This window comes from Coenobita brevimanus, chromosome 61, assembly GCF_032717465.1.
Source record: "Coenobita brevimanus isolate Jiangsu-jjx chromosome 61, ASM3271746v2, whole genome shotgun sequence".
Lineage (NCBI taxonomy): Eukaryota > Metazoa > Arthropoda > Malacostraca > Decapoda > Coenobitidae > Coenobita > Coenobita brevimanus.
In genome coordinates this window covers 34,389,403-34,405,631 of record NC_137014.1, presented here as the reverse complement: position 1 = coordinate 34,405,631, position 16,229 = coordinate 34,389,403, and the positions used below count along the sequence as shown (strand labels likewise).

The window sequence follows — 16,229 nt, the reverse complement described above, 5'->3', positions numbered from 1 at the left end:
AGTGCAAATTCCTCAGAACCCCCAAGCCTCCAACACCACTGCATGATTTTGAGGGGTTTGAGCCGCACTGCATGATTCTGAGGGGTCTGAGCCACTAAAGATGGCAGAAATGATGGCGGCTGCACGACAGGTGAACCTTGCTGAGAAGGAGCTGCAAGAGTGGCTGGATAAGGAGCTGGATAAGGATGCTGGTGTGCCTGGTTACCATCACCAGATGGAAGAGGAGACTATGGCTGAACTACATGAAGACATGACACCAGCAAACGAAGAAGACAAAAAGAAGGAGAAGGAGGCACTTGGACTGTCCCTTGCAGCAGCCACTGATGCTAAAAACATCATTCTGACCATGACAGTGGTCAGACAAAGCTGGAAGGCCTCTGGCTCTGTACTATGAGGTCATGCAGCCCAACAGGTTGGAGCTAATACAGCTATAGGTGTCAAGGAAGATCCAGGCAAAGATCTCTCAGTTTTTCAAGCCTGTGTCCTCTCCTGCTGCCAAGAGGCTCCACACACAGTCAGAGACCTCCAATGTGTCTGCAGCATTATCATCCTCAGCCAGCTTCCACATAGCCTCAAGTTTCAGCAGTAGAGCCTCCAGGACTCCGACCCACAGAATCTCAGGATTCTCTCAACCAGATGTGACACGAGCCACCAGAAACCATCTTTGCCAAATAGTGATGACAAATGACAGTTAATTCAGTCTACAGCATATCAGAAGTGTGGGAGTGTGAGCAGTGTACATCCATCTGTACACGTACTATGTACAATACATGAGTTTCCTACCTTTCTTACCCCAACCCGGCCCTCTCCCCATCACGACTGCAGAGTTTTTATACCTGACTATGGTATTACTGTGCTAATTATGAAGTGCTGACATGGTGTGAAATTATGGACCAAGAAATTGTAAAATCTATCTATCTATCTATATACCTAGGCTGCTTTCCCTAAGGAAAGGGAGGTAGCCGAGACAGGACGACACACTCCCAATTTCACATCCACTCAAACACATTCATTCGCATCTTAGCCCCAAAGGGGGAATGGATTTTACTCCTTAATTTTCCAGTATGTGCTTAAAATCCCACTTCAGGGGGGTGGACCATCAAATATACCAGATTATCAGCTTTATCGGAGCAGGCTTCCTCCAATTATGGTAGTCTGGTACAGTGAGGGTCTACTGTACTTTTAACCTCACAGAATAGAACATATTGTCAGAATTAATATTTTTTATTTACTGGGGGAGGGGAGATTAAGTATGGCTGAAGGTTGGGGGACCAGTAACATTTCTTAGTACTGTACTAAGACTCCATTGAGTCTCTTCCAGGCCCTGCTGTTAGCTACAAAGAAGTGTCATGGAAAACGTGTAAAACTATACAATACTATAGTCTTTGATGTATGCAGGCACACATTTATGTGACACAACTTTATGTGAGACATACTTCTGGCTCTTGACTGCAGGGTCAAAACACACACACACACACACACAAAATCTGACTTCAAAACATCTTTATAATGAATCACAAACATGCGAAGAAAATGTTACTTCATCAGCAGTTTAAAAATCAAACAACTAATTGAAACAAAATGGGTCTAACTGTACAACATTAGCTTTGACTGTAAAGAACTGGGGCACATTCTTTCTTACCTGACATGGATCCTTAACCCATTTCAGCTCAGTTATGGGCAAAGTGTAATTAGACTCGAGGATCAATGTAACCAATAACTAAGGAGACCCATTCGTACCTCATACATTAAGTTTGATGAACTTCATGCAATTACGACTTAGCATTCAGTCAGTCGGAGTGACCCAGTTCCACCAAGCAGTACACTGAAGGAGGGCAAATAATATTATACTTTTACAATGCTTGTCATCAAACTTACTCTTTGTGGTATGACTTCAAAATACATTACCTATCTTTCTATCAATTAATCTATTGCCAGATGCCTTAATCCTGTAAGAGGATGCCGTAAACAAATCACCTCCAAGTTGCCCTGTCCTCTGTTGTTTGGATGCCCTCCCTCCAACTCACACCGACCTCCTTCATCTCATCCTTGGTCTCCCCTCCTCCTCTTCCCCACAACCTCATTCACACACACTCTTCTAGTCAGCCTCTCATTCTCCATCCTGTCCACATGGCCAAACCATCTCTAAGCACTGTATTTCTCTCAACACTGTCAATCACATCAATATCAATACCACAACACTCTTTTACTTTCTCATTGTGCAATATAGTATTAAAATTTGTATTGTATCGTTTATAAAGGCTCAAACATGTTTGCATGGGTCAGCATTGGTCACATAATGGTGGCTTTCCATGCTGCTTGATTTCTGGCAGCCTTCCCATTCAGTCCCTTAGCTGTAAGGTCACACACACTATATGACCTTGTCCCAGGACTTTTTGGTCTGCCTCTCACAACTCTACCCCTGATTTTGTGTTGGTCTGTTTAGTTTGTTTTTAAAGGCTCCAACATGCTTGCATGTGTCGACCTTGGTCACCTAATGGTGGCTCTCCACAATGCACGATCTATGGCAGCCTCCTTGTTCAGTCCCTTAACCCTGAGGTCACACCTAATGACCTCGTCCCACGTCTTCCTCGGTCTATCCCTCGCAACCCCATCCCCAATATTAACACTTCTCACCTTCTGCACCCAATTATCATCCCCCATCCTCTCCTCATCACAACACCAATACACTCCAGTCCCATCCTATCTCTCATCTCTTCCACCGTAAACCCAGCCCCCCTAGACCTTGCACGCAGGGGTGCACTGCACATCAACTTAATCATTGTCATTTCTGTACGTCTGAGCCTGCAAATATCCTCTTCTTTTACTGCCCAGGTCTCACCACCATACAGCATCACACTCCTAACACACGCTGCATACAAAGACCCCTTAACACGTAGGGAGAGTCCTCTCAGTGTCAGTAGAGGCAACAGCTCCCTGAACTTCTTCCAACCACTTCTCACCCTAGCCAGAGCTAGCTCCAGCCCCACCTCCAGCACATAACATGTCTCCCAGATAAAAAAAACTCTTTCACACACTCAAAAGACTCACCAGCAAGTTCAATCCTTTCACGCTTGACAATCTCCACCTGCTCTCACCGCTATGCTGCACACATAAAATCATACTTCTCATCTTCTCCACCTACCTGTCATCCTCCATCCTCTCAACATGCCCAAACCATTTCAATCTATCCCTCCTCATCATAACAACAGTACATCCGAGTCCCATCTTTCCTCTCAACTCTTCAATCATTTTCCTTGTCCCCTCAGGCCTTACATTCAAGGATGCACTACACATCCATCTAACATTCTCATTTCCATACATCTGAAACTACGAATATCCTCTTCCTTCAATGCCCAGGTTTCACTACAATACAGCATTCCACTTCTAACACGCCATGCACATAGATTCCTCTACATGGAAGGCAAACCCTCTTTATGTTGGCAGAGGCAACAGCTCACTGACCTTCCAACCTCTCCTTACCCTAGCCACAGAGGTACACATCCCCCAAATAAAACAACTCCTCCACACACTCAGCTTCTCCAGTAAGATCAATCCTAACACTCCTGACAATCTTTACATGCACTCATCGACACACTGCACACACGAAATCAGCATGATTTCGCATCCTACCTCCAATACCACTACATCTCTTTTACACTTATTTATCACAAACACTGCACAAGATGGAGTTACTGTACTTCCCACAACCTTGTGGCAAACTGCACATAGCCACACTTCCCCCACTTTCACAGCACCACCATCATCCCTAGATATCACCACTTTTGTTTCATCAATTACTGTAATTACATGGACATCCAGTAACCTTTCTGTGTCTAGTATTATAAGAACCACAAGTCATCATTATTACCAGCAACACATAAATATGGCATAATGCTCAAAAACCACTTACGACAAGATCCCACTGTCACCTATTTTTGTATCATTTATAAAGGCTCCACCGTGCTTGTATGTGATAGCTCTGGTCACCTAATGGCAGCTCTCCATGCTGCTTGATCTCTGGCAGCCTCCCTATTCAGTCTCTTATCCCTGAGGACACACTATGACTTCATCCTGGGTCTTTTGACAATTTTTTTTTTTTTAAATAATTCACGGCATATAAAAAATCTGCCTACTGAAGTTCCAGTTACCTATGGTGCTGCTTTGCCAGTTCCCCCCAAATTACAGTATTAGTCATATGGAAAAAGCTGACATTCTGGGGTGATTCACAAACATGTTTACAATAGACTCCCTGTCATAATGTAAAGCACACATGTTTTTGCTAGAAAAACAAGAGGTATGGTATGGAAAATTCTGTACTCTCTCTTCCCTGTCCTTCCTGTTAAAGCCAAATACCATACGGCAGGGCCATTGTGCCAGTTTTTTGCTGCTTTGTCATTCATTATTAATGTCACTGAAACTGTAAATGTGATTTGCTTCAGTTTATCACCTCAAGTTGTTGGCATAGATATGAGAAATTACACTGTGAAAACAGAGCTGCGGCACAAAATAATAACTTCACTGATGTAAGGGAAAACGTGATGGTGCAATATACCTTGCTGTGGGTCAATCATGCTGGTCTATATAAAAATTAAAGTATTTTTATGAAAAAAATGCTGTTTGCCAATGGCACTTAAACCTTCAGACAAACATTAAATCATTGCGGGGAACAGAACATTGTGAAATAATTGAAAAACATGTAGTATAAACAGAATCAATGGTAAATCTAATGAAAATGTATTGGCAGCATCAAAGAGTATGCAATTGAGTATACAGTACAATGAGACCTTAGTCAACAAAAATATCTTTAAAGATGTGTCTCCCTTTCACAAACTCAGGTTTTTCTAATTTCAAAACAGTCTGCTCCGTAGATGTGACAGCAGTGTATGGGACCTCAGTCTCCTTGAAAGTATGAAACCCAGGCTGCACTTTCTATTGCTGTATTTTACAAAAACAGTGAATATCTATGCAATGTTTTCAAGCTTGATCAAGTAGTGTAAACCAGAGCTGTTAAAAGTACCCAACTTAACGACTTAAGCTATCATTTCATTTACAATATTTTAGTCAAGTTCATGCTTTCTGTGCTGTGTCTGTATATATATGGACAAACCAATAGTGTCAAAATTGCCAAATAAATATACAGACTAACTCACAGTACCATAAATTGCCGAGTCTGTATATACACGGTATTTCGCAATTTGCGCAAAATTGTTTCAGTCCGCCCTTAGTGTGTGACAAAAAATGGGATGATGAATACCCCTCCTCCATTCTCATGCCTTATATCAATAAAATATAAAAAAGAAGGTGAATGTGAAAATATGTAAAATTAATCCCATCATCATAGTTTCGACTATGGCTGCATTACATACACCAGATTGCATTTCCATATTATAAATGCTCCATGTATCCACCCATTCTACACCAAAATGGACCATCTATCAACAACAACCGCTGACAGTATCTGAAAGTACCCATCTGATGCAAATCTGGGTCATGCCGCGCTGCCAAAGATAATGTGCTTACTCCAGACCTCCAGTTGAAGTTGGAGAACCTCCAAGTGATGAACTAGCTGCTAGTGAAGTGTAAATGGTGCATATAATGAAAATAATACAGTAAAACCTCAATAGACCTGAATTCACTTTCATTGGAATCAAGGAGCTACTGGACTAAATTCTTATACTGTATATCAGAAAAAGTCCGATAAAGGCAGAAGCAGCCCAGTCTGCCTGACCACTTCAACTATGTTCACCACAACAAAGTAAATAAAACACATGTTTATCAGTGTACAGTACAGTATTATTATATATATTATTCCATGTAGTGGTAGGTAGCGGCGACCATCATCCACTCACTTGATGTAGTGCTGCCTACTTCTTCCTTAGTCTTTATCATTTTTTTTCTGTGCCTGCCCTCCTCTCTTCCTATTTCTCCCATCTTTCCTGTCACTTCTTGTTGCTTTTCTTTCCTTTACAGGTGGCTTTACATTGAGTGACAAGCCAAATGGTTTCCTGTATGCCAAGAAACCATTCACAGCACTGGGTGTAACCATATAACCAAACCATATGTGCTCCCTATGTGTCAACAAGTGGATTGGTGGAGGGTTAGTGCCCCTCCCCGTAAAACAAATAACTCAAAGTCAAATGGCACCCCTTACGGGATTATGGCGTCGGACAATAGACAGATAGATAGATTATACCATTTGATTACTGTAGTGAATGTATAATACAGTATAGTACTGCAATGATGGTGAAAACAGTTTAAAAATCGTTGGTGCGATCCGTACTAATGTCTGATACATCGGAAAAAGTCCAAGTTAGTATGGGGAAGTCCGGATGTCACTTTGATTGGAATTTCACTTTTTTCGGATTGACTTGGGCCCCAAATAGTCCGTTATAGTGAGGTTTTACCATACAGTATAAGGAAATGTAAATAAATCTGGTGTATGGATTTTTTTTTATTCATTTGTTTTTCCTTCCTCTGTTCTGTTATATATATATATATATATATATATATATATATATATATATATATATACACAGTAGAACCTCTCTCATTTGGACTATATGGGGGGAAGGGTTGTCTGAATTAGCAGATTGTCCGGACCATCAGGGTAATCTGCAGTTACGTTTTTCGTTTTTAAAGGCTCCAACATGCTTGCATGTGTCAGCCTGGGTCACCTAATGGTGGTTCTCCACGCTGCATGATCCATTGCAGCCTCCCTGTTCAGTCCCTTAACCCTGAGATCACACTTAATGACCTCGTCCCATGGCTTTCTCGGTCTATCTCATAACCTCACCCCCAGTATTAACACTTCTCACCTTCCTCACCCAATTATCATCCCCCATCCTCTCCACATGTCCAAACCATCTCAATCTACCTCTCCTCATTACAACGCCAATACACTCCAGTCCCATCCTACCTCTCAACTCCTCCATCGTAAACCCAGCCCCTCCAGGCCTTGGACGCAGGGACGCACTGCACATCCACCTAATCAGTGTCATTTCTGTACATCTGAGCTGGCGAATATCTTCCTCCTTCACTGCCCAGGTCTCACTACCATACAGCATTACACTCCTAACACATGCTGCATACAAAGACCCCTTAGCACGTAGGGAGAGTCCTCTCAAAATCAGGAGAGGCAAGAGCTCCCTGAACTTCTTCCAACCACTTCTCACCCTAGCCACATAGCTAGCTCCAGCCCCACCTCCAGCACACAACATGTCTCCCAAATAACAAAACTCTTCCACACACTCAAGAGATTCACCAGCAAGTTCAATCCTTTCATGTCTGACAATCTCCACTTGCTCACCCTGACACGCCGTACACATAAAATCAGCATTATCTCACAGTCTACCTCTGATACCACTACATCTTTTATGCACCCATTTATCACACACACCGCACAAGATGGAATTACTTCCCACGCCCTTGTGGCAAACTGCACATGGCCACTCTCCCTCGTCTTTGACAGTACCGCCACCAACTCCAGATATCATCACTTTTGTTTTATCTCCATTTACCCTTAAACCCTTGTGCCCCATACCATCTCTCCACTTCCTAAACCTTTCCTCCACCTCCCTTTCGTTCTCTGCAATCAACACCAAATCATCAGCATACAACAACTCCCACGGGAGTCTGTTTCTAAAGTCATGTGAAAGGGCTTCAAGTACCATGATAAACAACATGGGACTCAAGACTGACCCCTGATGCACACCAACATTCATGGAAAACTCATCACTCAAAACTCCATTCACTCTTACCTGGGTGTGAGCACCCACATACATAGCCATAACTACCCTAACCAGCCACTCCTCCAAGCCAAGCTTTCTCATTGCCCACTTCACCACCTCTCTAGGGACTCTGTCAAAGGCCTTTTCCAAATCAACAAAAACAAAATACAGATCCCTTCTCCTACCAATATATTTTTCCTGAAGCTGATGAACAATGAATATAGCATCAGTGGTCCCCCTACCTGGCATAAACCCAAACTGCATCTCATCAGTATTCACTCTTTTTCTAATCATATCTTCTTAAACTCTCTCCATTACCTTCATTATCTGATCTAAAAACTTCATACCTCTATAATTTCCTCTTTCCAGGGCATCACCCTTCCCTTTATACACATTTACAATTACACTCTTCAGCCAATCATCCAGTTCATACCAAAAACTATCTACATATGGTATGTTTGTTAATTTTTAACATATGTGGCGTATCCTCGGTAGGAATCCATCCAGATGAATTCCAAATGCCCGTGGTATCGTCGGCAATTTTACCACGTTACCGTTCCGATTTACCATCGTATCCTCGGCAAACCTGGTATGAAGTGCCATGTGATAGCCTTCGGCTGCCAGGATCTTGTCTTGATTTTTTATTGTCCTCACGTTGGCTTCATTCATGTCGTAGACCTTGGCAATGTCAACTTTCCTCTCCCCTTTCTTCTTCCTCTCGATGTTTTCTAGCTTGGTGGCCTGAGGGAGGTGCCGACGCTTCTTGGGGTTCTCAGAAGGCTTCCTAGGCATCGTGAGCAGGGTAAAATGCAGTAACAAGGGCAGAAAATGCAGCAAGAAAAAAGCACCTTCCAATGCAATTATGCGACTGAGTGGCGCTGTGGCGGGAGAAATTTAAACATAACATCACATGACACCAGAAGCGTTTTTAATTGGGCGGCATCACGATCACGTCACGATAGCGGGCGGGGAAGGCTACTTGATCAGAAGTTTTCATTGGCTATCATCATCATGGGAATGTCCAGTATGACCGTGTTGGACCGGGGGTGATCGTGCTAGAGGTGAACTCTGCGGATTTCGCCCACTTCTCGGAGCTCTGTGCATGTTATGCTAACACACTCGTGTTGCAGTAATTAAATCATATTAAATAATACTAATTACTTGTTCTCCGTGCTGGACTAACGCGTGTTGGACGCGAGGTTACTGTATATATATTGTATATATGAACAGTATATACATACTGTATATAACAGTTATTCACGTTACCATCAGACAAGGACAATCTGAAAACTTGCTCACTCCTGTCAGTTCAATTACCTCTACTGCATACCCCTCTTTCTCACTAATTTCCTATATTGATCCATCATCCTCTTGGCCTATCATGCCCTCTCCCACCTTCAGATGCACTCACAGATACCTGTTTTATCATCCAACTGATATCTTTTCTCAACCGAACATACCATTGTAGCGCACTCTCTTCAGCACTGCTGCCAAGATACTTCCTAACTCCTCATCTTTCACAGACGCATCTTGCACTCTTTAATTCACGGACTTCACATATGTTCCTCAATAGCCCCATTTCCACTGCTCTTACTCATGACCTTTCATTCTCCTGCCACAGTAAAATTACACACCCATACTTTAATGTGGGCACTACAACACTTCTATGCAATGCTCTTGCAGCCTCAACACTCAGACCTCTGATAGGTATCAAAGCCCTCAAAGCACCATCCACTATTTTCCATGTGCTACTGTACTGCAATTTCCACTTTCTTTGTGCATTTACCTCTTTTTTCTGTTCTTGCACCAAGGAAAAAGTAAAATCCCTTTTCAATTCAAGTTTCTTCATTTACCATCACGTCACACTGGGAATCAGCTTTTCCTTAACCAGACATAACATTTATGATCAAAGCACAATGCTCACAGACCTCAACAAATCTGCAACAGTCCAGAAACCTTGTATTTATTATAGGCAAACAGCACTCACTTGAATACATCAGATTTGAGTTATTCCATCACCTCTCTCTCTCTCACACACACGTGGGTGCAGCCAGAGATATAATTGGGGGGGGGGGCAATGACTAACCATGAGAAATATTAAAACACAATGCACTTCACCATTTGGGCTGATGTATGGCAAAATCAGAGGTGAGATCCTCCACTGTAGAACATGGCAATTACATCTATGTAGATCTCACAAGATGCCGCACTTTCAATAGATTCTGGGTTACACAGTGTCATCACTGTCAAGGCTTTGGTCATACATTTGAGAGATGTTCAAGGAAAAATAATGAACCTAAATGTGTTTTTTGTGCTGGAGCCCATAAATCTAAGGATTGTAGTAACAGAAATTCTCCCAAATGCATCAACTGCTCTTCTTTAAGACGTCAAGATGCTAATTCAAATTCACAGTCAGTTGCCCATTTTGCATCAAGTAGAGACTGTCCAATTATAACTTCTCATAGGAATAAATTGACTGAAAACACCAATTTTGACCATTCAAAAAACTGACTACATCCCTCTTGAACCAGTTAAGGATGGGTCTTTTAAACATTCATTCTATCCATAATAAGATAGACTATATTAATGAAATTCTAAATCAGAACGAGCTTGACATTTAGTGCTTGACTGAAACTTGGTTGTATGAGTCTGATATAGATATTATTTGTAATGCTTTGCCTAAGACACATTCTATTATTAGTATTCCCAGGCCTGCTGCTGATTATCCGGGAGGAGGCGTAGCACTCATCCACTCGGAAGCACTTGCAAACGTTTCTCTCTGACTCAGACCTGACCCCATCTTCATTTAAATTTATTGAAGTATTAATAAATTTCCATCAGAATACCATTAGAATTGCAATTGTCTATCGACCAGGTCATCCGGGTAGAGATCGAGGTTTTATGGAGGAGTTTGGGCAGTTTCTTGAAGGGTTTTCTCTTAAACCTGGAGGACTTCTTGTTTGTGGTGATTTCGATTATTGGGTTAACAGTCCAGAGTCAAAACCATTTTCTTCAGAATTCCTTGAGTTGATCACCCAAAACAATTTGTTCAATCATGTGAGTAATCCAACTCATGTCTCAGGACATGTCCTTGACTTGATCTTGTCCCCTGTTGGTTGCAGGCGTATATCAGATGTGGAGGCTGACTCATTTGATCCCCTCATCTCTGATCATGCTCTGATCACTCTTAGTTTTGAATTACCGAAATCCCCTTCATATAAAAAGGTCATCAGGTTCAGAAATTACAAGAATGTTGACCGCCAGTTGATGTGTCTTGAAACTGATGAATGTTTAAACTCCACTGATTCTTCAAGTCTTTCTTTCAATGAATTGGTTGATATTTACAACAACGAGCTTAGGTCAATTTTTGACCATTATTGTCCTGAGGTAGTAAAAACAATCACTGTACGTGATAATTCTCCGTGGTATGGTCCATCCATTAAATCTTTGCGTGGACAATGCAGAAAGGCAGAATGTGAGTGGCGCTTGCAGCTGACCGAAGTAACTCGTTTGCGTTATGTTTTTGCGAGAAGAGCAGTCGTTCACACTGTAAAAACCCAAAAGGCTAGGTATTATCAAAATAAAGTTGATTCATGCGGTGGTGATAAAAAAAAAACTGTCTGCAGTTGTGAACAACTTGGTTAGTCGGAGGAATGTAATTATTAAACCAACTTCTGTATCTGATACCCAGTTGGCTTCTGATTTTACCTCATTTTTTACAAGTAAGATATCTCGCATAAGAAGTGATTTAGACAGCAGTTCCCCTAGTGAAGCGTACTCAGTTGACTTCCAGCCAAGGTGCAAATGGGGATTATTTGCTTTCAACATTTCATCCGCTGGATGTAAACAAAGTCAAATGTTACATCAGAGAACTTAATAAAACATTTTGCTCACTCGATCCGTGTAACATGTCACAACTGCTTGGTGTGTATGAGCACGCTGCAGACTTCATCTGCAACATAATAAATAGATTCATTCATTCATTCATTCATTGCCAGACACCATGTATCCCAAACAGGGTGGCCAACGGCTTAGAGTTAATTGTTTTACAGGGAGGGGCACTAATCCTCCACTAACCCCACTTGACACGTAGGGATGCCAACAGCATCTGGTGTTCCCAGGCGGTCACCCATCCAAGTACTAACCAGACCCAACGTTGCTTAAATGCTTCTTAGAAAGTAATTTTGTGCAGTCTGAGAAACGTGCTTTGCTTAGGCCCCTAATTAAGAAACCTGGCCTTGATGCCGAGAGCATGACAAATTATCGTCCCATCTCTAACCTGTCTTTTTTATCCAAGATTATTGGGCGGGCCATACTTGATCAACTCGTACCACTACTGGAACACAACAGAGTCGTTCCAGTTGTTCAGTCAGCATTCAGAAAATATCATTCAACTGAAACTGCACTAACAAGGATTCAGAGTGACTTGGTGGCAAACACCTGTCATGGGATGTCCTCTCTCCTAGTTCTGCTGGATCCGTTTGCAGCTTTTGATACAGCTGATCATAAACTACTGTTGGATGATCTGTATTTTTATGGCATTCGTGATAGTGTCCTTTTGCTCCTTAAGTCGTATCTGTCGGACAGATCTCAGAGAGTGGTTGTTGATTACGCAAGCTCTGATTCTGCTCCCCTTCTATTTGGAGTCCCTCAAGAATCAGTTTTGGGACCAATTCTATTCACTATCTACGCAAGTAGTTTATCATCTCTACTTGATGCTCATGATGTGTCCTATCATTTTTATGCTGATGACACCCAGCTCTATGTTAAGATGTCAGATATCAACGATACTAAGACAAAGTTTGAATCTCTAATGTCTGATATTAAGATTTGGATGGCTAAAAGGAAACTTAAGCTGAATGATGGTAAAACTGAGATCATCATCATCAGAGGAAACAGAAGGGGTGATGACACTGACAACGCCCTGGCTTTGAACACTGGCGTGTTACAGCTTCATTCAGTCAGTTCTGTTCAAAATCTGGGTGGTTATTTTAATTCTAAGTTAAATTACAAAGAACATATTAATCAGGTTGTAAGAGGGTGTAACTTATGTATCAGAAATCTGTACTCTGTGAGAAAATTCCTGAACAGACGGTGCCTCTTAACATTGGTCCATACAGTGGTCTTGTCTTGTGTTGATTATTGTAATTCACTGTGGGTTGGTCTTCCAAATAATATACTAACAAAATTTTAGTCTGTGTTGAACACGGCAGCACGGCTTATCTTTGGTCTCCCACCAAGAACCTCAACTACCCCGTTTCTGACTGAGTTGCATTGGTTACCAATAAAGGCTAGAATTGAATTTAAACTGTGTCTTATTACATTTAAGGTTCTTCAGTTTGGTGAACTGAAGTATCTTGCTGAATTGTTAAAACTCCCATCGGCACACCCGGGTGTGATGTTACATAGTGAAGATGATTCCTTGTGTCTTGACGAGCCAGGAGCCATTCACCAGTCGTCCTTCTCTGATCATTCTTTTGTGTATAGAGCCCCTAGACTATATAACAGATTGCCATTGTCCATAAGACAACTCTCTACTGTTGAATCCTTTAAGAGACAGCTGAAAGCCTTTCTTTTTTCAAAATGCTATGACCTGGAAAGAGGTACTATGATGGATGATTATAGGGTTTAATTATTGCCACTTTCATGTATATATGATATAGCTTGTTTTATATACAAGAAGTGTCACAATTCTTGTAATTGTAAAAATAATGTATGTGTCGAGCGCTAGTGAATTTCCAAAGGAAGAACTGGCGCTTTTGAGAAACAAAAGGCCAGATTATTATTATTATTATCATCAGTAAAAGTACTTGAAACAATATTTAAGTTAATGTGTACTTTTTAAGAAGTAGATACCCACAAAAGATACTTAAGTACATTACTTAAGTAAATTTTACTGTGTTTGGTTACATTACAACTCTGTAAAATCCTATACAGTATAATGATATTCTTTGCCATTGCCTCAACCTGGATAGAGCACTAGAACAATCACCGTTTTCCAGCTCACAGCTGTGGCTTGTAAGTCCTCACCATCTTATTGGTTACTGCTTGAATTTACTTGTAAATGAACATAACTCATTAGCTATTTATTTTCAGTGTGAGAAATACCAGTAAATTCACAAAAACTATTACTGCCACTACATGTGCCCCATACAACCTTGGAGTAATTGTCCCATTGGTGTATATAAGGGACTGCAAACTATATGTTCAAAGCTATAAATTCACATGACTGCCATTCCATATCTAATACTGTCTGCAATTTACTGACAGCATTTTGAAGTATGCAGGCAGCTTTATTCATTTTGCACCAAATCTTAGCATTTCCAGCATTTTTTTTTAACAAAAGCTGATAATAAACATTTCTTTCAAAAAAAAAAAAAAAAAAAAAAAAAAAAAAAAGTGCAAAACAAGCATGTAACATTGAAATTTTTGGATTATGTAGAACAATGAGTACAGAGTAAATTCCACATGATTATATTTCAATAACTAAAGTACTACATAAAGTTTTTTTGGCAACTGTTTATACAATGGACATTCTCAGGTACAGTAATTGGTGCAATTATCCCAAACTTGGTGCAAGTACCCTGCTTCACGATATATTTTCGTGAATACTTTCCTCTTGTAACCATTATTCACTTCTGTTTGAGGGACGAGGAAGCCAGGTCAACTTTACTCTTTCCTTTCCCTGTCCTTCTTGGGAAAACAAATCACAATTACGACTGGGAATTTATTGCAAATATCCTTGAGAATCCCTCCCCTTGAAAACATCACTGACATATGATAACAAAGTATACCAAGTCCTTTTGACCACATTTCTCTGGGGGAAAAAAAAAAAGTACTGTACGTGACTAAAAACAAACAGATACCATAAATTTCTGCATTCATTAACCATGGGTGTGTTCCAGAATATCAACTTTTTCCTAGTACCTAGTACCTGTACAGTAATGTAAATTTGGGAAACTGTTTAATGAGCATTATAAGGCAAACTTTTTTGATATTGTGGACTAAACTGCAAAAATGACAACACAGGAAAAATTACCCTACAGTATTCTGAATAAAAACTGTTACATCAAAATTTTCATATCCTTCACTATATGACTAGATGTAAACACAAATGCTATATACACCTATTCAAAGTAATAAATAAAGAACTTACTTACTTCTGACATGGAGTTTGATGTCAGAGATGAGTGTACGAAGCTTATTACTGCAAAAATACATGCTGCTGTTAGTGGCACAAAGAAGACAGGGTAATGAAAAGAACACCACCAGAGCCAGCACACTTTATATTAACCCCTTCAATCCAACATTTCCCCATTTTACTCTTGCTGCTTACAGGCATGGAGCTTGAGTGACATGCCTTCACACAGTGGCACTGATATAATCAAGCTGTGCCAGTGACCACTTACACATACAGACATGGAGCTGGAAAGGGATGCCTTCACAAAGTGGCACTGATATAACCAAGCTCCGACGACCACTTACACATACATCTCTCACCTCTTTCCTTACTCCCCGAAAAGAACATGGCAGACTGTAAGAGAAGGGCAACTTCTGTCTGCAGTCCAAAGGGTCCAAGCCCAAGCCCAAAGAAGTCTGAGGCCACAATAAAAACTGGCAGCTTTATTCAGTTCTGGACACATTTTGAACAGGTGTTAGGTATAACCACCATTATCTCTTATTATACGAATGCTCTTCTAAATAGAATAATATAATTTTGGGTGAAAAAAAAAAAAAAAAACTGGATGAAAGGGGTTAATTATACCATTCATGTTTCAGTCTGTTACCTTTACATACACATCATATTTTATCAAAATAATTCATCTACAGGTATTGTATACATCTAAAATGAATCATACTAAATGACGTCTCAGAAAGTCAAATCAAGCAGACAAATTAGAGTTATAGACTTAACATGAAAAACTAGACTTCAGGTGCTGCAAGAATGAAGTACAGTACAGTGCCTTACATCTACATTACTCTTTCGTGTATTAATACACTACTGGGTACTTTATAGTAATTTTAAAATTGAATCTATCCATTTTCCACACTCCCAGTTCTTCCTACTATATGTTTAAAAAAAAAAAAAATCATCAATCTTTGTGTTCAATCAAAATGTTGGCCTGTGAATGGACTGTTCTCTCTCTGCACTCCTATTTAATGTGATACTCTCTCTCTTTCTCTCTACCGTACTTCCCCGCATGTAACATGCATTTTTATTTTTTAAACCAAAAAATGCTTTTCACATGACTGACGATGTTCTGAATGGTTTGTTTACCACCAACTATATGGACAGTGTTGCCAAAACGGAAAACTTCAAAAGCACGAAGCTCGACTTTAAAACATGCTAAACTATAGCACTACACCCATATTGGTTAGGAGTGATTCATTCATATTTCATAAGTTACTTCTGGGGAAAAGAAAATATCCATGTGCTTGAGCTTCATTATTAACATCCCAAATGCAGATTTAAGAATGCATTCAGCATGAATAAAAAAA

The 16,229-nt window shown here is 40.5% G+C and overlaps 1 protein-coding gene across 1 annotated transcript in view; it reads right to left on the bottom strand.

Annotated features, from left to right (window-relative positions):
* Window positions 1-16,229, bottom strand: part of LOC145403742 (UDP-galactose transporter senju-like) — a 149,958-nt gene that overhangs the window by 111,892 nt on the left and 21,837 nt on the right. The window contains exon 5 of the mRNA XM_080275420.1: window positions 14,891-14,937. Within this exon, the coding sequence (XP_080131546.1) occupies window positions 14,891-14,937 (47 nt within the window). The remainder of the gene's footprint in view (window positions 1-14,890; window positions 14,938-16,229) is intronic.